Below are 26,970 nucleotides of genomic sequence, written 5' to 3' on the forward strand. Positions count from 1 at the left end.
TCCCAATTACCTGGATGAGCTTGAAAGCGAGTTCTTCCCCCAAGCCCAGGCAGCTGGTGCTCTGGTGTTGGTCTGTTGAGATCTTAAGCAGGGAATCCAGCTGAGCATGCGTCTTGATTTCTGACTTATAAAAATCACGAATAATAAATTTGAGTTGTTTTGTGCTGCTTAAAACCAACAAACAAACATGTAAAAGAAGGAACTCTTCGACTATTCTTTCAAATTAGATTGAATTCATAGAATAATCTCCCAGGGATCATTCTACTTGTCACTAGCTTTTGTTGGTCGAAAGTTGAGTTTATCATTTTCTTTTCTCCTTCCCCAGAAACCTATTGCGATCCACAGAGAAGAAATCACCTACAATCTGGAAAGTATAAGCCAGCAGTCATCACAGCTGAGAGGCCACTTTTCCCACATACCGTCGTATACTTAACTTTAGATCTTTTCAGATGTTTTGAAATCTTTGTCTACAGGCTCCTTTTGCATGTTTCTGTTTATGCTGACCTTCCTTGGCTTTCCTTAAAGTATTAGTCCGGTCAGGCTGCTGTAAGAAAATACCAGAGACTTAAACAGCAAGCATTTACTTCTCACAGTTCTGGAGGCTGGGAAGTCCAAGTTCAAGGTAAGGTCCTGGTTGGTTTGGTTCCTAGTGAGGGTCCTCTTCCTGTCTTGCAGACAGCCACCTTCCTGCTGCCTCTTACTGTCCCTTTTCTGTTCAATTATTTTCTCTTCCCACATACCATCTACCATTGCTCCATCTTTGCAGCTTCTCCAAATTCAAGTGTGCTTTTCAAAGCCACCCTGACCAGAAGTCTCAAGATTCATAATTGGAAGTACACTCCACAACGTTCCAGACTCTTGAAATACTCTTTAAAAGCTGGACACTTAGTGTGTTTCGAGTTTGCATCAGATGAAAAATAGGATCTGGGATTTTTCCAATCAAAACTGTGAACATGTTCTCAGAACAAATACAACTCAATTTTTCTTTATTCGTGTAACTTAATGGCATTCTTAACATTTCTGCACTTTAGGAAACACCTGACGCAGTGCCTGGCATATAGTCTTTGAATAAAAAAATGGGTGCACATGCTTTTGTTCTCTTGAATAGCAGGTAAAAGAATAGTGACCATCACTGTTTCTCTGCGTTCCCTGGACTAATGACTGAGTAAATATGGAAAGAGCAGTTCCAATGGGTTCATCAAGCACTGCACTAAAAGTAGGTCCCGTATTAGATAGGAATGCGAGTCTGGAACAAGTGGAAACAGTTATCATTAATGGCATCGTCATATCATAAGGCTGCCAGAAACACCATCCAGAAGCTCCTGCCAAATTCCTGCTCTAAAACATGATTACTGACCCAAACAACAAAATCTGCCTTGGAAACAAAAACTCCCAAAGAGAGATTCATTTAACACCAAATCTCGTTTTTTAAATGACCTCTCTGAGGTCTAATAGAATAGCAGATAAAGCAGCAATTTGCATATATTAAGGTGGATGTTGAGGCTGCAAAATTGTCAACATCCTACTAGTTCCCATTTCAAAAGCATTCATCACCCCTATCTCTTATCTGGATACTGCAGCTCTGAAAGGAGTTGCTGGAGGCTGGTCCTAGGAACATGATGTGGCAAAAATAAAGCCAAATGCTGCAAGGGAATAAGATGAGTGGACGTTTTCCGCCTTAAGGAAGTCGACTTAAAGAATTTCTAAGGAAAGGGGATTGAATGCTTTTCTAACTTCTTAAAGAAAACCACCAGTAGTCTGGCATGGTGTGTCTATATGCGGGCTCCGACACATGACGCAGCTTTGGAGGTTAACTGGCAGGACCATAGAAAACACTCCTCGGACAGCATGTAAGGGTTTAGCAAATATTTATTTCTTTAGCATCTAAGTTGAACTAAACAGAAATTGTACATAGTGATAGAGGCGAAGGATGCAGGGCAGGTCCACACCATAGTCAGAGAGACACACGGGCAATGGTGTTTGGACCTTCCTGCCAGACGGTCAGTCTCACGGCTTATGTCGGTGAAAAGAACTAAGAAAGCACATGCTGTTTTGGACCCGGGCAAATAAAAGGGAGGCAGAAAGGCAAGACCGCCCCCGTGCCCCGCCCCAATATAGTACTCTAGCTTGTAACTAAGCCATTTAAACATAAACAAAACACATTGAATTGTAATGAAAGCCAAAATTTAACGCTCTCTTCCCAAGAAAAAATAAACATATCAGCTTAAATAACACACTACAATCAAAACAGTGTTTGTGGAAAGTCTTTTATTTATAACTGAGTCAAAGGCAACAGTTGTTGGCCTGAAAAATGAGCACTGTTCTTGAAAAAGTAACTCAGATGCGATGTTCTGCTGTAAGAACAAGAACATGGGCTCCTTATTACCGGCACGGCTGTGGCACTGTCCTGGGAGCTCAAGCATCTACCCAAGCCCTAGCGGTTTTCTTAGTGCATCTGGCAGGCTGAAGACAACTCATTTTTAAGGACAACAGCTGCTGTGTTTGCTTCATGCTTAACACCAACACGCAGAACTATTACTGTATTTTACAAATTTTACAAATGTTCGAGTCGCTATGAAGATTTACAAAGCCCTATATCCTACAGAAAATATTAAACACTCAATAAAGACATCCTAAGCGTGTAACTAATTTGGGCAAAGAAAAACCTCTAAAGTATATACAGAACTGCCATTTACTAAACAGGCAAAGACTTTCTATTCCCCTTTTTCCCCCTAAAGCTCTTCTTAGTGTTTATTTCCATTTGAATCCCTGTTTCTCCAAGTTAATAGCTTTGCACTGAAATATTCAGCAATAAACACAAAGGGAAAAAAAAAAGCAATGTAGAATGTTAGACACAGAAGAGACCTCACAATTTCTGAAGCAAAACCTCTTCAAGTTGCAATCCTCCTTGCTAACAAATCCGTATCTCTAGCTCAGTAGGGGTGACGAAGGACTGAAAGAGGAGATGTACACTGTTTTCTATCAAGGCTCGTTCTATTCCCAGGACCTCTCCCTTCACAGAGGAGAACACAGCGAAGGTCCGAAGAAGCATGAGACGATCCTACATGGAGGTTCTTCTTTGAATCTGGGATGGTTGGTTATGAGACTTTCTCAGCTTAATGTTTGTTCCTAGAGGGCAGGATTTCTCTTCCCCAGCTCTATCTATGACTGGGGAAAATATGGTGGGTCAGGGCAGACTCTTAATTCCTCCTTGTCTTGCAGGTAGCTAAAGGGGGAGAGACTGAGCAAATGGAAAAAAGTGTATATATATGAAAATTCAGCGCCCTCTCTAAATTGTGGACTTGAGTCCTCTAAATTTTTTCAGGCTTTTCTCAAATTAACATTTTAAAAACCTCCCCCTCTTACTAGTCATCTCATTTTCCTAAACAGCTTCAAGGTATATTTACTTCTTAAGACTTATATCATAAAAATGTTATTCTCCTCCGTCTTATCTCTTCAGTTAGCAAATATCTGAGCTCACGACTGACATCACTGTTATCAACTGTTTGTGTATGTTCTCAGGATTAAAATGGCAACAACGAACACAGGTGCTATCTGCCTTACTTAACAAAAGGATATGAATACAAGAGAAAAAATCCTGCTTTCCCTTTTCTTGGATAATGGCAGAATATTTTCAATAAATTGTGCTTTATTGACTTTTCTGTTCACTTTGAGTGTTTCAGACATAAACTTTGCTAAAGACCCTGTGATCCGTAGTTATGGTTCTCTCTCTCCACATTGGGCAGGATTTTACTGATAAATATGCTGTTTTCAGTTAATACTGGTGGGCAGCAATGACCTCCAGTGGATTCATGGGCAAACAGCAACTGGGTTTTTCAGAGAATGTTAATTTTCAAAATATTTTACCCTTTAGACCTTCTGGAGCTTGATGGCTTAAAAAATGAACTTTTTAAACTTTTTAAAAACATTTGTGTGTTTCTTAATTTTTGAATGAAATTGCAAGCCATTACAAGTTATCAACACTTGAACTTTCTTAATTATGTACCCCATAAGCAAACTTTGAAAACTGAACTGAATAAAGTTAACATTTAAACAAATATTCATAATTGTTTTCATGTGTAATTCACTTGCTTTTAATTTTTATTTAAATGAGAAATCTCAACAAAATTTCATACTTTAGAAAGGTAATCGCTAACTAAAAAGGAGAAGGAAAGACATCAAGAAATAAGCATTCTCAGAAATAAAAACTTTTGATACTACTTATAAAGGGAAAAGTACTCTAGACATCTCGATAAGTAAACTCATGAAACAATTTTCTTATTAACATAAAATAGGAAAATTTGATATCCAAGAGCAAACTCTTTTAATATTTTAAAAATAATAAACGTATGTTTCTGGAGTATCTTTTATATTTCAGGGAAGATTATTTAGAAGTCATAAAATTTAAGTTTTAATAGAGCTTCGGTGCTGTTATCTTCATTTTTGGTTTGTGAGGTAATAAGTTATTCATAAACACATTATCTCCACCTTAAAGCATGACATAAATACATTTTTATAAGGTTTTATTTCTGAAAATGGACAAGATGTATTAACAAACTGCTTTCTAATCTTCACTGGACAATCTGTGAAAAGAGAAAAAAGATAATAAACTTTTTCTACCACAAGAGGGCAGCAAAAACATTTTCCAGGTAGACATCTAACTGTAACTTCATCTTTTTTTTTGGCTTTTTTTTTTTTTTTTTTAAATAAGTTACCTTAACTTCATTCTTTATGCAGTGGAGTGAAATTGAAAGGACGTGTTTTCATCATGAAATGTAACTGTAGTGAATGGGGTTGAATGAATGTTTTATGAAGGGCACGAGCCTCAAGGTGACCACAATTTTTCTTTCATGTTTTACAATAATTACAACACACCTGCTTCATAAAACACATAGGTTAGATACTAAGACAAGAATTCCTAAAAAGTACAGACAGTTCACATGAGAACGTTAAAGTATTTGATATTCTGAATTTAGAAAGATTAAAATATATATTTTCATTTTTTCCATGCTTATTAAAATCTCTAATTTTTCATCCATATTCCAATAATCCTAAATCGTCCAAGGGTAAAATAATAATTGCCAAGGAAAAGCAGCCAAGTACTCAAAACTACAGCTATGGTCACTTTTTGGTATATATAGTGGGAAGCCACCGAGGAATACGCTTGTTTAGAAAAATTAGTGAATTATACGAGATTTTTAACCAGTCAAATGAGTATGTAGAATAATTTATCATAATACCTTCACAGTCACTTCTGCGCTACAGAAATGTTTTAAGCTATACCAAGAGGCTGAATGGTTCCTCTTCGCTGTTGCGGCTGTGCTTCCGTTTCGGGGAAGCCAGTCGCCGGTTTCACCCCATCACGAGTCCAGCGCGTGTCTGGGCAGGCGGTAGTGCTCGGCTTTGGCACGCAGCTTCTTTTCCTGTGGGTTGGTGTATTTCCACTTGATAGGCGACATTTTAAGCTTCCTCCTCTTCTTGTCCGTGCACCATACCTTTGCACAGTATTCTTCCACTCTCTGGAAGTTGCTATAACCGATCAGCTGCAAGAATTCCTTGTACCAGGGTTTTGCCCCATGTGGGACGCTACTCTGGGCAGGACAGGGCATCTTGTGAGGCCTGTCCTTTTCATAGTCTTTGTGAAACATCTCCTCTACTCTCTCCTCTTCCACTACCTCCAGGGTAATTTTACGGGCGGTATGGACAAAACCGTTCTCTACTGTCTGGCAAAAATAGGTCCCAGCGTCCATTTTGTGAACCCTGAGGAAGAGTAAACCGAGGTCCATCTTAACCACTCTGTCGTCTGTCTTCACCTGCAAGAACAAGAACATGAATGGCACTGGAGTATATCCAGGAGAGAACACCAACCTGTAAACCCTTTCACTATCTGTCTTGAGTCCTTTTAAATTTTTGTTATCCCATGATGAAATCCTGAGTCATAGATGCATCTGAGTGAGCGAGCGAGTGAGGACAAATTAAATCAGGTGTGTGTATGTTGAGCTTATTAACATTTGAGATCACTTCATATTGATGATTTTGAGGTCATTTCACATCAATATTGTTAAGAGCAGAGTGAGAGAGGTTTCTCCCCAATGCTTTCAATGAATCATTAGAAAAAACCATCTAGCTCAGTATAGCACTCAAAGTCAGAGTGAAACGAAGATCTGTCGTTTATTTAACTTTTTCTTAGCAGACAACAAAAATGCCATTTTTCACACTATTAGTTGAGCGGTTCTTACTTCTTCCAGATCATAAAGACCAGTGTCTCTATAAGGACCTCTGTTAAGAGATCTGGGATACCTTCAATCTTGAAGAAAGAAAAAAAAATCACCCAATAATTAATGAAGTGAACATTCCTTCTATTTCTACCAGGCTTTCTATTTAAGAGAGACTTAAAAATAAGCAAGAAAAATTCATAATCTCCTCCGAAGAATCTCACCCTCCAGTAAATATTAAGATTGCACATAACCAGTGCTCAAATATCTTTTTATGTCTGTGACATAATGAATCATGCACATTACTTCTATGAATAAATACAATTCAAGGTAAGAAGAGCACAGTAAGGCTTTTGATAAATATGGCTCATATGATAAACAGTGAGTCTATGATTTGACATCAGACAAAGCTAGATTCAAATACCGGCACCGGTGTCTACTAACTGTGCGATCTAGTGCATTTACATATATTCTCTTAGTTTCCTTCGTAAAAATGGAGACAGGCCTACTGTCACTTGAACGACTGTTGTGAAATTTAAATAAAATAACTTCAGTGAAAACCTTGCACAGTGCTACCAGTACTTACCTCGCCCTTTCCTATATACAGCCCTCCAGCTAAAAACAAACTGGGAGGTGTTTTCAGAGGGCCTAGGATCACACCCTGGGGGCTACAAAGGTGAGTCCCACTAGACTGGCTAACTTCGCCCTTGAGAATACAAAATGAAAGTGATATTCACCTTTGCCGATATAAAAGCGGCTGACTAACCACCACAACCACGCTGGCAGTCAAGGCTGTGAAGGCAAGCATGTTGCAGTCCTGGGGGCAGGTCCTGGCTGGGCCTGCTGGGTCCAGCTCTCCCAAGCCTTAATCAGATCTGGCATGTCTGGAGTTGCAGCGTGTACTACACAGGAGTGTATGTAATTACAGAATTTGTGAATCGTGGCAAATGGCACTGGCAGGGTAGTAAGAGAATGCATCTCACACAGGCAGGTTAAGATAAATTATGAGGCTCTCAGAGGGTTTTTTCCCAGCCATGTAGGGTATATTAATTACTCAGCATCTTCAGAGCAACACAGTTGAAGGGGCTCCACAAATCCTTGACAGGGGCTTCCCTTTACTTGGCAGGACCCTTGACTTTTCAGAGTACTAGAGCCGTTAACTCAAGAAGTTTGCTCGTGAGGAAGCATGAAGAGCAGTCAAACCCAAACCATCATCACTGCATCAAACAACCACTTATCTGCTGACAGGTCTTGCTGAGAAGGCATCCCGGACACGTATCACAGGCAGGAACTCAAAGGACTTGGTGTCCCTGCTCATGTTCACCACCACTTTCTCCGTAATCTTATCACATGTCTTGGATGCTTCTGACTCTGAAGCCCAGCCTCCATTGTTTTCTAAATCTGTGGCTCCATGTGACGTAGAGGGACCCACCTCCTAAAACCTTTTTTTCTCCCTGTCTGGTACACGCCATTTTACTGTTCTGGTTCTCTTCTTGGTCTCTTCCATAGATTTCTCCTTCCCTCTAAGGCACAATCCTCCATCATTCCCTGATCTCATGTTTTACTTGCATTCATTTGGTAACTCTTCTATTTGCATTTCAATCAGCTTCCCTAAGAGGGTGTATCTTACACAGAGATCATCCATGGTTCTGTGTTGCTGTTAATTACAAACACTGATCGAAACTTATATGATCCTTCATTATTTACAATCCAGCGTCTCTCCTTACAAACTGCACTCCCCCCTTATGAACTTCCATATTCCTGACAATTAGATTCTTCTTCTTCTAGTCCCTCTATCCTCATGTGTTGTTCCACTTCTTACTCGTTCTTATGCTCCCATATCCACTACATCACAAATTCCCATCAGCATTTCTTCTGTGGTGATGGTGGGAAACATTCATTCCATTTCACTATTTTCCCACAATGTTAGATTCTCATACTTTGTGACTGATTCTTCGACCTTACCTCATGGTAGACTCCTCCCAAATCTTCCTTCTTTTTTTGTCTGCTATTATGCCCAGCTTGATTCTGTTTCACGACCCAGACTGTTGTACCTGTCTGGAGGGACTTCCCTATTGCTGGTTCCATATTGGAAAAGGCTGAATTAAAACAGCATCTCTTCAGTCTTGCTGCCCTTATTACCATCATGTCACCTGCTAACCTTTGTCAACTGAGCATACAACATTACCTGCAAAAAACCCCAAGTCCTTCAAATATTTTTCTTTCGACTGATACCTCTCCCCCTTTCTTTCAATAAATTGGTACTATTTTACTCTGCTTCTTCTTTTGTCATGCTCCTTTATCTAGAATCTATTGCTTGCCCGAGCAGGTAAGAAGTGTTCAGTTAACCAGATCCTGCCTTTCTAAATCCGTACCCCCAAATAGCATACTCTAGTGCTTCTCATAGGGTTGGTAGAATAGGTACATTTCTGGATGGAGATAAATGAGTATTCTGTAAAGTCTGCTTAGATTATTGTGTTTAATTTTCATGATAATCATGTAAATTAATAAACTATATTTGGGATCATGGGGAAGATCAACCTCATCGTTAGTATTGGTGTTTACCATAGACTCTGAACCATTTTCAAAGCTTTAACGGTTTCCAGCTGCCAAGAACAAAGATGGATGTAGTTTGTTAATGATACGTTCCAGCCAAATGAAAACCAAACATCATCCCTATGCAGTAATGTACATAAAAAGTTTTGAAGTCACTTGTATAGACTGTTAGGGGGACTGAGTCAGCACATGGCACAAAATGCTGCAGGCAGATGTTTCATACACACGTGTTCATGGATGTGGTAATCTGTGTTCCATGTTATGTTCATGCAGATGCCTTATTTCAGTGAAAAAATTATCACATTAAATAAAGATTTAAATGATGCATAGACTTGTTTGCATCTTATTTGTAAATTTATTTTGTTTCTATATTTGAATGAAAATTACAGACATAAAGAATGCATTCCTTGTTTCATTCTTGTGAACATTTCACAAATATTTTAAGACAAGTCGCACTAGCAGCCTAAGACACTGTTTTAGTTTCAAGGGCAGATGGTGGGGACAGCCTGAACAAATACCAGAGTCAAGTCTTCCTTTTCAGATCTCCTTCCTTTCCTGGACCTTTGTATTGCCACTTTCTCTCTCACTTACATGGCTTATTTTGGTCTTATTCTTCCTTTCCGTTAGTGAACTCCTTTCTACGGGGTCCACCAAACCATTTTTAAGAAATTTCTTTCCAAGCTTACACTTTCACTTCTTAATGAATACCTTCTTTTCAGCCCTAAAGATCTCTTCTTCTTCTTCTTCTTTTTAAATAACTCAATAGCATCCACATTTGTAGCACACAGCTGGTATTTATATTTCTCGTCAAATAATTTTGCTATGCAAGTTTCATCTCTTTAAGTTTCGTTAAGAGCAAAGGCCTATCTTTTAATTATACTGAGTATCCCACAGTGAGTAGAGTGCTCAGTGAAAATGAGAACATATTAATTTGTTCAGAGTGGACAAGAATGGAAGGCCATGGGGTATCCCAATAAAGGTATGTCTAGAAGTTATTCACCTCTTGTATGTAAATCCAGTAATGATTTGAACAGGGAGGAAGCGAGCATGATTTCAGGAGCTGTCAGTAACTACTGAAAGAGCTAGGCTTCACAGATACATAGGAAAAGCATTTCACCTGGAAAGAATCTGCATACAAACACCCTCACTGAATAAGGTCCTTTGTTTTCTCCCTACTATCCTTCCCTTTGGAGGGCAAATAAGAAAATACGAAACTCATCTAGCGTAGTTTCTGGCATATACCAACCAGTTTATGAAAATGTTTTAAAATAAAACAAAAGGCAAAAATGAAAATAAACACAAATCCTTGGCCACTGGGTTAGTAGTGCTTTTTTTTCCCCCCAAGCAGGTATTTCTTTCAAACTCAGAAACCCAATTTGAGAAATACTGCATTGTGTGTATATGAAGTCCAGATGCGTTCAAAGATATGGAAGCATGACAATTCCAATGGGAACTGTCCTCCATCAATTATTTGCATGTTAGAGATAACGCATGTCTCAGAATGTAGGTTTCCCTTCCTGGTTACAGTAAGTTAGAAATTTCAGTAATGAAAGACGTTTTAACTCCGAAATCTGGATGGCCGTACACTACGTACGTTAAATCACCTTGAAAGTTAAATGTATCTTCCGTAGCCTATGAATACCTAAAAATAAAAGTGACTTAGAAATTTGTATTTGAAGTCCTTCCATGATTTAATCTTTCCACTTTAGTCCACATGGGCGCCTTCAACAGCAAATCTTGATTGCACAATTGTTTTCATCAGCTGTGCTTTCCCTATGTCTGCAGACCTGATTTCCTTGATCAAGAAGATGATACATAATATATCACTTTATCAAATATTCTTACAGGCAATCTACAAAAATACAGCATTTCTTACTGAAAATTGTTTTAATATTCTGAGTTATAGAGATTGATTCAGTATGTTTTGTAATGTCAAATAAAAAAAAAAGTAATTGAACAAAGAACCCGGCACATCTGGAAGCTGGTCAGGAAGAAGCACTGATTTCCATGTGTATCAACCATATGGGTCCATGCTTGCTTTTCATAGGAAAAGGAAATAGTAGGCCTTGAACTGTTTTCTTTCAGAATATATTTAACACTTAAATTAGTTTTAGTCAAGAAATAAAGACCAACAATTTATGTATTTATCTGGCCTACCTTCAGTACACACAAAAAAATCGTTTGACTTACAGAAAATGTATCATACATAACAGCATAAAAATAAAAATCTTTTTATAAAAGCACTTTTCAACGTGAACCTGCTTTATGATCGAGATGAATGCCCAATAGGAACAGGGTGAATTACTTAAGAGCTCACTTAGGGAAGCCTATTACACTACATAGAAAGAATTCAAGTTGTATATATACTTCAGATTAATTAAAGATCCAAAAGTGGAAAACCTTTTTCTAATACAAGAAGATGCTGAAAAGAAAGTTATTATAAATAAGAACTCAAAACCATACTGTGAAAAAATGTTATATTGAGAAACATCAACTATATCAAATAGGAAATTTGGAACATTTACATTCAAGAACAAACTAATACATAGAAGATGCAAAGAACTCTTGAAAGTCAAGAAAACAAAAAATAAAAGAGAAAAATCAGGAAAAAATATCAATAGGTAAGTAAATCAGAAAAGGAGAAACCCAAATGTCTAATAAGTACGCAAGTTAATGTTCAATCTTACTAGCAATTTTAGAAAGACAAATGTAAACAAGACACCACCTTCTACCAGCAAGACAGCCAAAATTAGGAAATACCAAACACTGGTGAGAATACGGAAAAATGGGAACCCATATAAACCACTTTGAGAGTGCAGACGTTGCCAAAATTCTGAAAAGCGAGCTGACAAAATCGCAGAAATGAAGGATGTCACAAGATAAGAACGCAGAGATTTGCATTCATATCTGTAAGAGGTTACTTGAAGAGATGATCATTAAAGATGTGGTAGTGGGAATTAATGACACTCTTGGTCCACTCTGAGGAGGATGGAGCGGTCAAGAGCAATGAATCCATGCTATGGGATGCTAAGTTGCAGTCAGGAACAATGAAATAGACACACGCACAGCCACAGTGATAAACCATAAAAACGCAGAGTTGAATTATAAAGAGAAGCAGAAGAAGATCTAGAACTCAACAGGTTTATCTTTACGGCTCATGCGTCCTCAAAATGTTACATAGTTGTTCAATATAGTACAGATGATGTAGTATTGGACTTACTCCAATCATTACAGTGCATGCATATGGGGAAGCAAAGATGAAAGTGGAGAAAGGTGGTCCAGGAAAAACGAAGTCAAACAAGAAAGGAGATTTGTGTGAACCCATTATGACGACGTGCTGTGAACTAATATGCTTATAATGATTATCTTGGTTTGGCAACCAATAAACGAAGTCTGTAAGATCTGTTCAAGCTCTAGGACACCATTAATCATAGGATTTTAGAAGTAATGCTGCAAAATGCACAAACAGCCACATAAGGGTAATGTTTTATTTAAAATTTCCATAGCAAAGACAACCAGGATTATCAGGATAAAGGGAAAATAAGAGGAGGGGATGAAAGAAAGATAATGTTTGAACACAAAAATGCATACCATAAGGTACTGAACAACTACTATATTTGGAGTACAAAGTCAACACTAAATTATCTAGTGACTGAAAGAAAGAGGAAAGCATGCTAAATTCTAAGACCCAAATGTCTCTAATGTATATTTAAAAAATTATTCCTTATCACAGGGAATATAGTCAATGATACTGTAATCGCCTTGTCTGGTGACAGAGGGCAGCTACACTTGTGGTGAGCACAGCATAGTGTCTACAGAAGTTGAATCACTATGTTGTACACCTGAAAATAATGTAACATGGTGTGTTGACTAAACTAAAAAAAATTATTGTAACAAAAATAAAGTTTCTCTTTGTGACAAGTATATCTAACCCTGGCACTGAAGCTGAGGGGAAAAAAAAAATCTGCATTTTCATAAAATGATACAGGCATCCAAACAATCGCACTTCACTAAATACACTTTCTTAAGGTCACATCTCAAGGTCAAGACAAGATGCCCAAGTACAGTTCAATATGAGTTAGTCCCTCTATATGAGGGACTAACAACGTGGTATGGATATACAGTTCTGGGCGGATACATATTCATGCAGAAGTACATTTTTTAATTTTCTATAAGACTGTAGGAACTATAATTTATCCTGGAATAAAGGGAATTAAAGAGTGAAGGGAATTCACATCTTTGATACTACTGAATGTCCACCATGTGTCTGACACTGGGCTTGCGGAGTTGCCATGTTACTTTGTTTAATCAGATTGCCCAGCGTCAGAGTGATCTTAGTGGGATAAAACACAGGTCTGTATCTGATTCCACAGACCTGGAAATGCATATTTAATTTTCAAAGATGGTCAGTATTCTCTTGGAAAATTAACCAAAGAGAGTTCTATCTAAATGACTAGATCCACTTCCCACTTCTATTCTTATGACCAAAATATTGCTCTGTATTTTCCACTTACAGGAACTGTGAGGGAAAAAAATGAAATTAATGGGCTATACTGCTAATTATTCCAGAACTAAAATATGGGGCAAATGACATTAAAAACATATGTTTGTCAAGATGGAAAATGTAAATTATCAATATCCACTTGTAAAGAACTGTTCGTTTAGGAAAGATGAGTGGAGTTTTTTAAAGGCTGAAATAGAAACATCGAAAGTACTAAGCAGATGTTTCAAATGAGGCAGAGTTCATGCACTTCATGTTATGACAACAAGAAAAACAAATAATATCCATGTGGAGCAAACCTCACGCTTTCAGTACATGTGTATAAAGACAATATTGTAAACTTATGGCTGTCATTGATCCCTTAGGCTTCCTGTCATGGGTTAGCATTGGGAAGGTCAAGAAAATACAGGTCATCTAGCAAACAGCATGGTAGAATAAGGATGAGATTTTACTTCATAATTCTCCTAGCTTTGATGACATAATAAATCTGCAACATGAAGAGATGTAACTTATATACTCCATTTTCTCCTGCTTTTACAAGAGAAGCTGTCTCCACAATGCATTGAATCATCAATAAAATTATGTTTTATGTAAAACTACAAATTCTGCATAGATGCAATGAACTCTGAGTTATCTGGAAGGAACTGCTGATTGATAAGTTAACCATGCTTCTTAGATTTCTCAACCGTATTTAAATGACTTTGATGAATTCATCCTACTTAGTAGGTGGTCTGAGAGCAGAGTTGAAAGTGACAACTTCTGGCATCCAGTTAAAAAAAAGAATTAAGAGACTGGGTTGAAATTGAAGTCTTAGAGTTCTGATGTCAACTTACATTCTCTCTAGGATTTTCTATGATAAACAAGCACATTTGTGCATTTAAGCAGTCTGTACAATGGATACAATCAGCTATTTTAAACTGAGATACTTTAAGACACACAAGCACACACAAAAATATTTTTCCTTAAATAAAGAATCCACAATGGAAAGATCAATGAGGATCACAGGGAAAATGAAACTTCCATGCTTACCAAAGGCTAAAGTGTGATGCTGGTCTTATGGACCAGCAACTTGCTTGCCTGCTTATATCATTTTGGAGAATATTTTATGTTTTTTGGGATTGCCCCCCAATTTTCGCACTGAGGATTTGCGTATGTTAATTCAACTCCTTCCTGGAACTCAACCTTGTTTACAGTATCTTTGGGATACACATTGGTTTTTTCAGTAAAGGACTAAAGAATTAAGCCCAAAAGAACACACTCCAAGAAACTATTCATATTGCTTGGTTTTACTGAAAACTCATTCCAATGAAATTATAGTGCTCAGCACAAAGTGAGGGCTTGGTTATTCATGAAAAAAAATTTTTTTCCTCCAAAATACAGATATTTTTCACAATACTACTCATTTAATAAAGCTTCACTCTACCTTAAATCAGAGGCCAACTAGCTTCCTGTAGAGAGCCATACATAAAGGTTTTTGGCTTGGCAGGTCATACGGTCTCTCTTACTACTACTCAACTTTGTGGTTATAGGATGGAAACAACCACAGACGCTAGGTAAACAAATGGGCGTGGCAGTTTTCAAGTAAAATTTTATTTACAAAAGAGGTGGAGGGCCAGATTTGGCCTTCAAGCTGTAGTTTGCCAACTTCTGCTTTAAATCATTGTTAGGTTCAACGAAATACTCTATTTTCAGGTTAAAACATATACTCCAAACTCACAACATTCAAAATGGGTATTATAATTAAGATAAATAGTTATTTACTGATCTTCTGAGTAGCTTGAAGAAACTATGGTTTTCTTTACCATGATAAGTAAGAAGTACACACAATGAACTAAGAAACATTTAAATCCAAGCAATAAATACACATGCACATTTTCCCTCATTTACTTGAGTTTTAAAATGTAGTCCTTCTGCATTTTGGAGAAAGAGAAATGCACAGAGAAATACTTCAATCATCCAAGTGTCCGAACAAGTATGAATTCCTTTCCTTTGGATGTTACTCAAGATTAAACTTTTGCTATTTTGGAAGCTTATAAATTCAAGTACATGGAATGGAGAATTCATAAACTAGGGTGTATCACTTTAGGTGATTTAGTTATGTTTATAACAGTTTTGTCCTCTGCAATCACAAAAACATAATTTATATATCCTTATGTAGATAAGGAAGATTTGAACTGGTATTCTAAATTTAAATAATTATAGATAAGGAATTTGGAACAGCTAAAGTTGGATTTTGTGTTTGAAATTTTCTTCGTCATCCACATTCATAAAATCTTTATTTTCTTTTTTCCCAATTCAGACAAGGAGGGGTTTTTCTCTTCCTTCTTGAAACTCACCCCTTTTGTCTATAATTAGGATCTCTCTCATAAGCTCTTTATCTTGTTTCATCAGTTAGCTGTACATTCTCCTCTTGATGGCTTCTTCCTTCAGCTTGTCTATAAACATGACTAAGTCACCTTTTTTCTTAAGTCAAAAAACCCCACAAGCTTTCTCTAGTCTTGTCACCCTCTGCTGACCTCTCTTTCTCATTCAAACCTTTAAGTAAAATACACTACACTAGCTGTTTCTAATTCCCCACAGCCTCATTCATCACTTAATGGATGGCTAGATGGCTCCTAGCTTATTCCACTGAGTACATTCTCAGGGGACACTGGGAACTTATTTTCTGAAAACTTCAAACGGTTTATGACTTTACCTGTATCCAGTTCCTCTTCCCTGAGATCAATTATTTCACGCTCCCCTGACTCCACAGTGTCGACTTAGGCTATACTACCCTGGAGGTGCGCACCAGTGTCGTCCTTGGCATTGGTTCCTTAACCTCATCTCTGTGAGGCGCACGGTATTACTAACTACTTCAGAGAACTGTTATAGGTTTTAAATAAGTTACTACACATAAGGCACTTAGAACAGCACAGGGCACACAGTAGGCCCTAAATGGATGCAAACTATAATTACGTTTGTTTTTCTTTTTTTACTTTATCTTTTAGAATTTGTCTTCTGATTTTTCCTTAGATGGGGTTTCTTTCCCCTTTGCTTCTAGGCTGGGTTCACCCTGCTTCTTATTTACTCATTCTCCAAGGTAAGCTACGGCAGTTGGAGGCACCATGACACTGTGACCAAGGGCCTAGAATTGAAACCAGAGTATCTGGTCTTGAATTTAGACTGATTTCAAAGCTGTGGGATACTGTGCAAACAACTCGATCTCTTTGTGCTTTGGTTTCATTATCTATTAAGTGGGGACAATAATAGTATCTATTTCATAAGGCTGTTGCGAGGCTTAAAAGTATCAATGTACTTAAAACTGTTAGGACAGTGTCTGGCATACAGTAAGTGATATTTAAGTACTGACTGCTGCTATACTGTTCTTACTTTTACTCCATCAATTTAATTACTACCTCTTTGCTGACATCTCTCACATATCTCTTGCCATTCCAGATCTTTATTTTGAATTTTATATTCCTGACCATACATTTACCAAAGGAAAGCTCCAACTAAGGAAAGCTCCAACGAAATGCTTTACAGGAGATCCCAGTTCAACATGGCCAGAAACGAACTCAACGTCTTCCTCCTACACCTTCTATCCCTCCCTGTAGATCATGTTACCACACCAGCAACTACACAAATACCCAAACCAAGAACATGTGAATCATTTCTGATTGCAGAGTCTTTTATCTCAAAAATTAAATGCACTCCATGTTATCTCATAAAAATGAAAACTGTCTTTCCCCCCCATTACCAGTGTTTAGTTCCAGTCAAAAATCTTCCATTTGACAAATGAAATACCCTTTTTTAAAAAAGATTTTATTTATTCATTTGACAGAGAGAGAGACAGCCAGAGAGAGAGAGGGAACACAAGCAGGGGGAGTGGGAGAGGAAGAAGCAGGCTCCCAGCAGAGAAGCCTGATGTGGGGCTCGATCCCAGATCGCCGGGATCACACCCTGAGCCAAAGGCAGACGCCTAAGGACTGAGCCACCCAGGCGCCCCAGGGAAATACCCTCTTACATAGTCTTGACACCTGCTTATCCTCAAAGCCTCTATGCAAGTTTCCAGAGTGATGTGTCTAAACAGTTGTCTAAGTTGTTCTCACGGTTTATAAATAAAGTGAAGTGGTCCCTTGATCTAGCCACTCATTTCTGCATCCTCATTTCCGGCCACAGATCTACACATACCATGTTGTTTCTCGTCCCCAAACATGTGCTTATCGCCTTCTCTCTGGTACTTAACTTCTACTCATCCAGGAAGACCTGACTTATGTGTCACCTGTGGCTTGAATCTCTTCCTGACTGTCCGTCATTCAACCTCCATACCCAACCTGTTGGTGGACACTTCTCTTTTCTTGAAGTTTCAACACAGCTTTAACGAACAGAATATATCAGAATTATCTGTTTACATTCTTGTTTTCACTCTAAGACTATAGGCTTCTAAAGGGCTAAGGCTATGGTTTACACACGACCTACCAATATACTGAGTATTTATTGTCTTCAACACACTAACTGCAGACATTTAAACAGAGACCAGACCAGAAGGTTGAAAAAGTATTCCACCTGAGAATTAAACAGTCTTCACGATTCTCAATAAGAACAGACAGCAAATGCAAATTACATTGTTATGTGTATGAGGCAGTCACATGCACATTATTGGACCTTGAAGGTAAAGGGCACATACAGAATTAATGCTGTATCAGTGAACATAAAGATTTATGTCCCTATCACCTCAGTGATCACCTGCTTCTGCCTTTCTCCCCACCTCCACATACTATATTCTTAATAGATCCTTTTACAACCAAATTTTGATCACGTCATGGCTCTGCTGGAAACTACCCAGTGGGTATCCACTTAATTCAAAGCAAACACCAAAGCCCTTTAGAAGGGCCTACAATGCCCTGCATGAGCTGGCCCTTTCCCTCACTCTTTGACTCACAGTTTATTAGTGTCTCATTGCTCATTCCCTTCCAGTCACACCACCCTTCACTCTAGTGTTCCTTGAATATATTTGATGCACTCCTATCTTAAGGGCCTTCACTTACATCTACTGTTCCCACTCTCCAGAAAGTTCTCCAACACTAGCATATGGCTGACTACCTCAGTTCTTTCAAGTCCTTTTCAAATGTCACTGAGTTGGTGACCCTCTTAGTAAGACTTTCCATGAACACCCCTTTAAAACTGCAACCTCTCCCTGTAATCTATCTTGTACTTTTCTTCTCATCATCATCTGATACGTTAAATATGGTTCTTATATTTAGTTGTACTATTATTTTCACTAACACCATCCTCTTCCTCTGTTCCCCAAAATACAGGTTCTATGAAAACAGGTGCTCAATAGATAAGTTGCAAAAGAATTAATGAAGCATTATTTTGGTTAAAAACCCAAGAAAACAAGGTAGAGTCCTCTTGGTTTTCTACCTACATAGGCTGAAATGAGAGAAAACATTTAATTTGATACAGAATCCTTCTTCTACTCTCAGAAAGTAGAAGCCTGAAAGGGCAACTGAGAATGGAAACACACTGATATATACCTTGTATAATAAGGATTCATGGTATCAGGGCTTAGAGTGGGAACTGTTCAAATTACTGGAGGTTCTTAACTACTTTTCTTGCCCACAAGGCTGCAGCAGCATGCTTCACTGAAGTCTGATGAAAAGAATATAGATAAGAATCAAGCAGCTATATCAGGACCATTTTTCAGAAGTCAAATTCCAGAACTTCGGCTATAAATGGTTTTCTATTTGCCACATGTCCCAAAGCATCTGAAACTGTATTTAGGTTCCGATTTCAGAAGGCTGTGTGGTTTAGTAGAGAGAACACAGACACGTGGATTTGAGTCGACTTTACTAGCTCTCAGTAACCAGGGAAGTTATTAAACATTCTGTGTCTCAATTATGTCACCTATAAATCATGTTTTAGAATAAAATGGCATATTCTATAATACGCACACAGCAAAATCCTCAGTACTTAGATAATGAATACACATGAAGCAGCTCAGCTTTGGAGTCAGGAATATCTGAGTTCACACCCTGAGTCTGTCACGGACTGTTTTATGACCAATACCTCTCTCAGTTTTAGCGTCCACATTCGTAAGAAGAGGCCCACAACCTCAAATGTGCATCTGTGAGATGTGAGAACAGTGAGGTAAGGCCCCTACTCCTTCTGTGGTTTCTCTGTGTGGCAGACGCACAGTGAAGAACAGCCTCACCTATAAAGTCCCCTCGATTAAAATCCTGCCCGTCCGGCTATCACGAGAAGTGACGCACAACCTAGAGCCAAGGGAAAATACTCGCTTAAGAATTACCTGCAAACCAGGCTTCCAAAAAACATTTATGGAATTAGTAAAATGTACAGAGATTGTGTTTCATACGTGGTATTTAAGAAAGCAGGAGACCATAAAGTGCCTATTCCAGAGAAGAGCAGTAACCCAGTTTAGAAACTAGATAACTGAATTTACAGATGCTTCCTAGCAGTTCAGCTACAAAACACTTCAAAAGCTTTACCTGAGCAAAATGTTACTCACCTGAATATGTGGTTTCCAGAGAACTCCAGGGAGCTGAGTTTGGATTTGCAATCAAAAGTCCCAGACTCAAAAATGTGTGTGTGTGTGTGTGTGTGTGTGTCTGTGTGTGTGTGTATGACAATCAAAATTTTTTACAAAGGCTATGGTCTGCTTACAAATTAATGACTTAGGGCTTGAAGTGTCTGTGATGAATCTTGCTGGCTACTGTCAGGGGTACTCTAATAGCATTTCATACGAAGTAAGAAATGGAGTAGATGAACTTCAATATCTTATACAATGGTCAAGATTTGATAATAAAATAATTCTCTGTCCAAAGGAACTATAATAAAATGATCTTAAAAAAAAAACTCTAAAAGCTCCAAAAAAGACTCTAAAAGGACTTTAAAACAAACTCTAAAAGGACACACAAAGTCGTTCTGTTCTGTGTGTTCAGCAAACACATTCACCTTTTTATAAAGTCAGCAATTTTGTGTTTTCTTCTAGATTGTGACTAAATCAATATATATTGCTATGTCTATAGAAACCAAGGATTATATGATGATGACACCTAATGCATGGAGCAAATTCAAAATTTCAAGTATCAGTAAATGTATCAGTCACGGAAATTTGAAAAACAGAAACTAAAATTTGGGGAAAGGAGAAGCAGATTATATCAACAATAGGAGAAAGAAGCTTATAATTGAACATTGATGGATGTAGCATGTCAAAATGATTTGGTAAAGATTTCCAAATGAGGCAGATTATAGTGACTTCCAAATTAGAACCAGAACATAGTGAGGGAAGAAAACCACTGATGAAAGAATGACTTCTCTGTCTTCTGAAGCCATTCAATGAGAGGAGCTATAGAATATTCCCAGGTCCTCTCCTGCTAAGTGAGTTATGACGGAATTTAAAAGTCAATTTCACATCAGATTTGTGGAATGGAAAATATTTTAGTACTAAATCAACAACGTACTTTAGGGCAATATGCTGTAACCTTTTTGGACACATGTTTATTCTTATGACGTCATGAAAATTTAGGAGAATTTTCCTGTCCTTGATTGCCTTTCTAGATTATCTCTAACAGCCTTTGTTGAATGCCTTCCTCTCTAATAACTATTCCAGGAACCTAGGATTTACAAATTTAATCCTCTCGCAGAACATACTGTATGATTTTGGACCAAACATATGCTGCATTTTTAGTTTCACAATAGGCGAGGGGGAAAAAGGCCTGAAAAGTCAGTGTGCTCTACGTTTGGAATCTATGGTTGATGGCTTCACTGATTCCCTCTCTACCCACTATGTACCTACTAGCTCTTCCCTGGGTCTTAAAGCAGGTGTTTAACATTTCTTTCCCTGACTCAATTTGCAACATTCTTTTTACCAAGAAACATTTGCTAGCAGTCACCAAGATCTATTTCTCTTTAAACCAAATTTCATTCTTTCTATTTTTATAAATCCACTTTTGTGAAAACTGAGTTCAAAGCCCACATTGGCATCCATAATGTCTTACCTGCCTTTACTAACTGCTTCATGCCCTTGACCTTGGCCAATACACAACCAGATCCCTAGACTCTCATAAAAAGATCATCCAGTAACTGCCTCCAGGCTATCCCTTCTGTGTGCTTTAAATGCTTCCTATTCTTCCATCCATAAAAGAAGCACACGTGATTTCTCTTTCATATTTAGATGATAATAGAAATATAATCTCCACCAATAAATCTACTTAAAAGCACAAACAAACCTTTGTTTGCCTTTCTTTTGTTCCCAGTGGGCACTAATGGAACCCCTGTGGCAATGCTTCATATATGACTCAACTGCTTTATCAAACAATTGGCTTAATGTTGCTGCTGTTGTTTTAACTCTATTTAATCTATATGTCTAAGATAAATGTGTTAATGGTGGTTAAATTTGGTATTTTTCTAGAACATTGCCTTGGGTGATAGAATTTAAGACAATCATTTTGACAACATGATATTAAAATCATGAAGCTATGAGTACCTACTGAATAAAATCCAATTTTTGGAATCCAAATTTATATATACACACATACATGTATATATAATTTATGTGTATATATGTATTTGTATTTAATTTTTGCATATATGCATTTTTATATACGTATATATTTGTCTTTATATGTATATTTATACATATAAAAATTTTATATATGCAGATTTTTATAGGACATATAAATTATATATATAGAAACCTATGTGTGTATTTAAAATTTTTTATATATATATAAAACACACATAACAAATAAATCCACTTTTTAAATAACACACATATAGCACAATAGACTGATTTTTAAACACCAGATAAATCATCTATTTACTACTCACACACCATATGCAAGACAGCACGGCATGAATGTGCAGCTATGAATTACCTCCTCTTTTCTTGCCTCTTGTTCTTTCTGTACAAACCAGATAACTTTTGCTTGCAAAGATCGTGGAGTACATTCCAGCAAAGTACTGTTGTTCTCTATGCCATAGGCCAGTCGCTCTTCAGTCTTATCCAAAGCGTCCCCTACAATATAAACATTAATCTTAAGACTTTGATATTTATCAGTAAAGAATATTTTTAAAAGATTTTATTTATTTATTTATTTGCCAGAGAGAGAGAGAGAGAGAGAGAGCACAAGCAGGGGGAGCGGGTGGCAGAGAGAGAAGCAGGCTTCCCGCTGAGTAAGGAGCCCGGTGTGGGCCTCCAACCCTAGGATCATGACCTGAGCCGAAGGCAGACGCCTAACTGACTGAGCCACTCTGGCGTTACAGTAAATTATATTTCTAAGAGATTCTTCATTTAGATTCCTGCAGCAAAGTGAGTATCTTTCATGACTTACTACAGATTTCTATGCAGGGTCATTTAAAGGAGATATTTAGAGATAGTGGCGTACTAAAATCTAGGCTTTAAAAGGTACAGCAGGCTATGGAGAGTACCAGAAAGAAATAAATGGGAGTGTGGGTCCAAAGGGCAGGACAGTAAGAAGGTGCATCAGTGTTAAACGCATGGAAAATCAGCAATGATAACCACCAACAGAGCAGGGAAGAGAAGGTGGGCACCAAACATTCAAGTAAGACGTAAATTCATGGTTACAAACAAAAGCACAAAGCAGAAATCAAGGTGATATGGTGCTACATAAACACCAGTGTGAGTGAGATCTTGTCAAGGGACTGCACTTATCCAAATATTGGGTTCCTACAGTAAGAAAAGGGTACAAAACTGAACTACAGACTTCCGATCCAGAGCTTGAATATAATCCATAGCTTGGCCCAGAGAGGCTCTCACTGGACTTGAACTCAAATTTGCATACAGGCTAATCCACTTAACTGCAGTGGGGAATAAAAGCAAGTGGCTGGGGCCCCTGGGTGGCTCCAGTCAGTTAAGTGGCTGCCTTCGGCTCAGGTCATGATCCCAGGGTCCTAGGGCTACCGGTTCGAGCCCCACATCGGGCTCTCTGCTCAGTATGGAGCCTGCTTCTCCCTCTGCCTCTGCCCTTCCTCCAGCTTGTGCTCTTGTTCGCTGTTTCTCAAATAAATAAATAAAATCTTTAAAAAAAAGCAAGTAGATGTATTCATTGTTGTTTTAACCATTATCAAATTCAGTAACTAGAACCTGGGATTTTTTCCCTTGTGCCTGAGTCCTCCTCACTTTCAAAACTGACACTTAAATTCTCCTAGATTAAGATCCTGCTTTCCTCTAGCCAATGTTCTCTGAGGCTTATGTCCTGCACCAAATGCTCAGTCAGCCTTGGGTCTAGTGAACTGATGCTGCGCAACTGTGGATTGTACATAAGCACTCCTGGTCTCTGAGTCACGATGCTTCATTTCCCTGGTACCTCCGCGTGAAACTGGGGACACCAATCACAGCCAGTTCCAAACATCAACATGGTGTGAAGAGTCAGGACCATGGTCTTCTGTGTTGTGTGACTTCCTTACATTTGCTGAAGCTGAAATTTCCTCTCATCCTCTACCCATCAGACCGCTTACTCACATCTGCTCCATTAACCGGAGCTCTCGGCTTCCCTACTCTTGTGGAAGACTTAAGGTTTTTCACTTTATTCTACCCCAGAGCTCAGTGGCGGACTTGTTACAAATTTGATCACCCTTAATAAGATTGCCATAGGTCGCATAACATTGCGAAGGTATTTCTGGTGCTGAGGAGAGAAGTCCTACAAATCACTGTGGCATCTTGTTCTAAGATCCCCCTCTTCTGAGGTCTAATAGTAAGGTCTTCGTGGTGGTGTACAGAGCTAATTTTCCCAATTAATGGAAAATTATACATCCACGTATAATTATAAATTTGGTGTTAAAATCCACAAAATTTTAGCTACGTGGAAGAAAAAAAAGAACGCTTTCAAGCAACATTGTTCTAGTTTATATCAACCACAAAGAAAACAAGGACCCTTTTAAGAAGTCTGTAGCTTATCTTCACTGTACACCCCGAGTAACCCACAGCAATTGATTTTCTCTGGATTACCGACGAACTGCTGTCCAAAGCATTGCTGAGCAGCGTTTCCGTGCCGAACATCTTGTCTGCGGAACCGCCTGCAATAAAGTAGATGTATTTAGGAGATGGTCAGATTTCAAATTTCCAGACTTTATAATGCAGCCAACTGCAGTAAAGACTCAAGTAGTATTCTGCTACTGAAAAAAATTGATCTGTCATACAAAACAAGGATAAAATGAAAGTTTCATAGTCTCCCATATTTCCCCTGAATGTTATTCAATGGGTAAGATCTACATAAAACTCTTCTTTAAGTGTTCACATAAGTTTGAATTCTGGATCCTGAGATAAATTTAAGAAAGCTCTCTTTATATTTTGTTTAAAAATCTAGTGCAGTTAAGAATTCTTCTGTTTCAAATGGGTGTTTGGGGTGGTAAGGGAGGTGTGCAGGAATTGTGGGATTTAAGGCAGACTATTTATTTGAATAAAAATGATAAAACTCCTATATATAATGGAGTGCATGCAAAAAGTGTAAAAGTATTTGAATCCAAATATTTTGCTCTGTAGCCGTTATAGTCACATAGTACACAGTTGGCAATAAAGAGAAACTAATAATGTATTCAACTTACTCTTTTATTCAGATACTATATGTAGATATTATATGCCTCTATTCCATGTGATTGTGTGTTATACATACTTAATAGGTTGTATGGCAAGACTGCCTATTAGATTTAGGATCACTTCTAGTGTGCTTTTATATTTTATAGCTTGCTTAGATACATACACAAAAAATAACAACATTCTTCATCCATGGGAAAAAAATCCTACACTACAGATCTTGTTTTAAATTCGTAAACACCTTTCTGAGGGGATTAGACAACAGAAATTATCATTATTAGCACTAAAATTCTAAGATCAAAATCTTCAGCATATTAATTCAGATTAGAGATAAAAATAGAAGTATTACATAAAGGCAGAAAATACCCCTTGCTTTTCTAAATCATGGCATTTCTTCAAGATTGAGGAAAAAACAGAAGGCAAAGCAGAAGTTTCACCCCAGAGAGAGATGGCGAGGCTTCCAAAGTGACAATGAAATGCTTTAACCATATGCAATGATAAAATCTGGAAAAGGGAACCAGATTCAAATCCCAATGCCATCACTCACGTGCCGTCTGATCTCATACATATCTTCTCTCTTGCTTGGTTCTTTCTGTCCTCCTTTGTAAAATAAAGTTGGTCTAATGGACATCTAAAATCTATCCTAGTCTCAATTGTTTTTTTCATTCTAGGCTCTCCTAATTGCCTCCAAATAATGATAATGGAACATCATTTCAAGAGATGGAATGCTCTCTCACATGTGAGTTCACATCCTAGTTAACAGCTCAATACTTAAAAAAACAATGGTTTAAGTATTTCCTTGTACTGAAAGCTAGGGCAGATGCATATTTGCAATAAATTTTTAGAATTATGACCTATGTGAAAAGCTTGCTTTTTTAAAATAGAGATTGTAGATTAGAAGACTTTAGAAACCTGGGATTTTATTAAGTTCAGATTGAAACTGCTGTATGAATCAATCTATTGGGTTAAACTGAAAAAAGAATGACAAAAAAGGAGCAAAAATAAAAAGTTTTATGCTCCTATATTATTTTATACTAGCACGTGCACAGCTATATAGAACTGACAGCAGCTCTAGATGCGAAGTAAACTGCTCCTGTGGATTCCTTACTTCACTAAGTATTGCACTGGTATTGGGAATCCAGTCTGCTGAGCACAGTGAATAGTGGAGCAGGGGTAAATCAAGGAAATGGGGAACAGTTTTTACTCTGCAGAAATGTGCTATCAGGTTTATTACACAAGTGATGTGAGAATAAAGGGAGGTGCAATCAGATAATTCTAGGTACGCAATGTGAATAATAACGGAAAATTTTGCAATGTGAATAATAACACAAAGACTGTGTTGAAAATCATGAAAACATGCATTTAAAAAGAATGCTATCCCATCCCTCAAGGTTTCAGTTCATTTTATACTATCTTTGTGTAACTGTCCTTTATCTCAGCATTTTAAAAAGATTATAAATGTTCACGAGTTTGAGAAAGGTTAATCAAAGTTGCCTTTTATTCTCAAAGTTGTCTCTTTTTCTTCTATTTCTTGCCACTTAGAAACTTTTTAAGAGAACACCGGAAATAGGCAAAATACAAGAGACAGGGGAAGTGAAAGACTTATTAGCTCTATAAATTATAGTGTATTTTGGAAGACTATTTTAAACAAGTGGGTTTGGATTGCGAATTAATGTTTTTCCTCTGTTGACTCATTTTCACTCTGTGAACAGAAAAGTATTTATTTTAATGACCAGTTTTCAATTTCTGCTGCTAGTCAGGTCTGAAGAAAAAATGACCTGCTGTAAAAGCAAACTATTTTCCCCTCATGTGCTGGAACCCATCCAAAAAGTTCTCCTCCAGGGGTGGGTGATGGTTCAAAAGAATCTGACACCACTGAAAGATCTCCATTACATGTCACTCAACTGAACTCATTCATTTATGAGCACCATTCCTGACTTGAGCACTGCGCTCCTTCCTAAGATCTTGCTCATTTGTTCGACTTTTACTAAATAACGTTTTGTCCACCCTTTGTAAATGTATTATCAAGCCTGTGGATGTATACTTTAATAAGAAGCATCATGGATCAAGAAGTATTTAGCTATGGGAACTGTTCAGTTAGAATTCATCACCCCTATTGCATACCTAAAACAAAACCTTGT

General features: G+C 37.8%; 1 protein-coding gene across 1 annotated transcript in view; it reads right to left on the reverse strand.

Annotated features, from left to right (window-relative positions):
• Nucleotides 1-1,860: 1,860 nt before the first annotated feature.
• Nucleotides 1,861-26,970, reverse strand: part of SEMA3E (semaphorin 3E) — a 233,796-nt gene continuing 208,686 nt past the window's right edge. Inside the window, exons 16-18 of the mRNA XM_002917731.4 lie at nucleotides 24,245-24,312; nucleotides 22,152-22,291; nucleotides 1,861-5,813 (exon numbers count right to left, since the gene is read on the reverse strand). Of these exons, the coding sequence (XP_002917777.2) occupies nucleotides 5,361-5,813; nucleotides 22,152-22,291; nucleotides 24,245-24,312 (661 nt within the window). The 3' untranslated portion in view covers nucleotides 1,861-5,360. The remainder of the gene's footprint in view (nucleotides 5,814-22,151; nucleotides 22,292-24,244; nucleotides 24,313-26,970) is intronic.

This window comes from Ailuropoda melanoleuca, chromosome 1 (assembly GCF_002007445.2).
Source record: "Ailuropoda melanoleuca isolate Jingjing chromosome 1, ASM200744v2, whole genome shotgun sequence".
Lineage (NCBI taxonomy): Eukaryota > Metazoa > Chordata > Mammalia > Carnivora > Ursidae > Ailuropoda > Ailuropoda melanoleuca.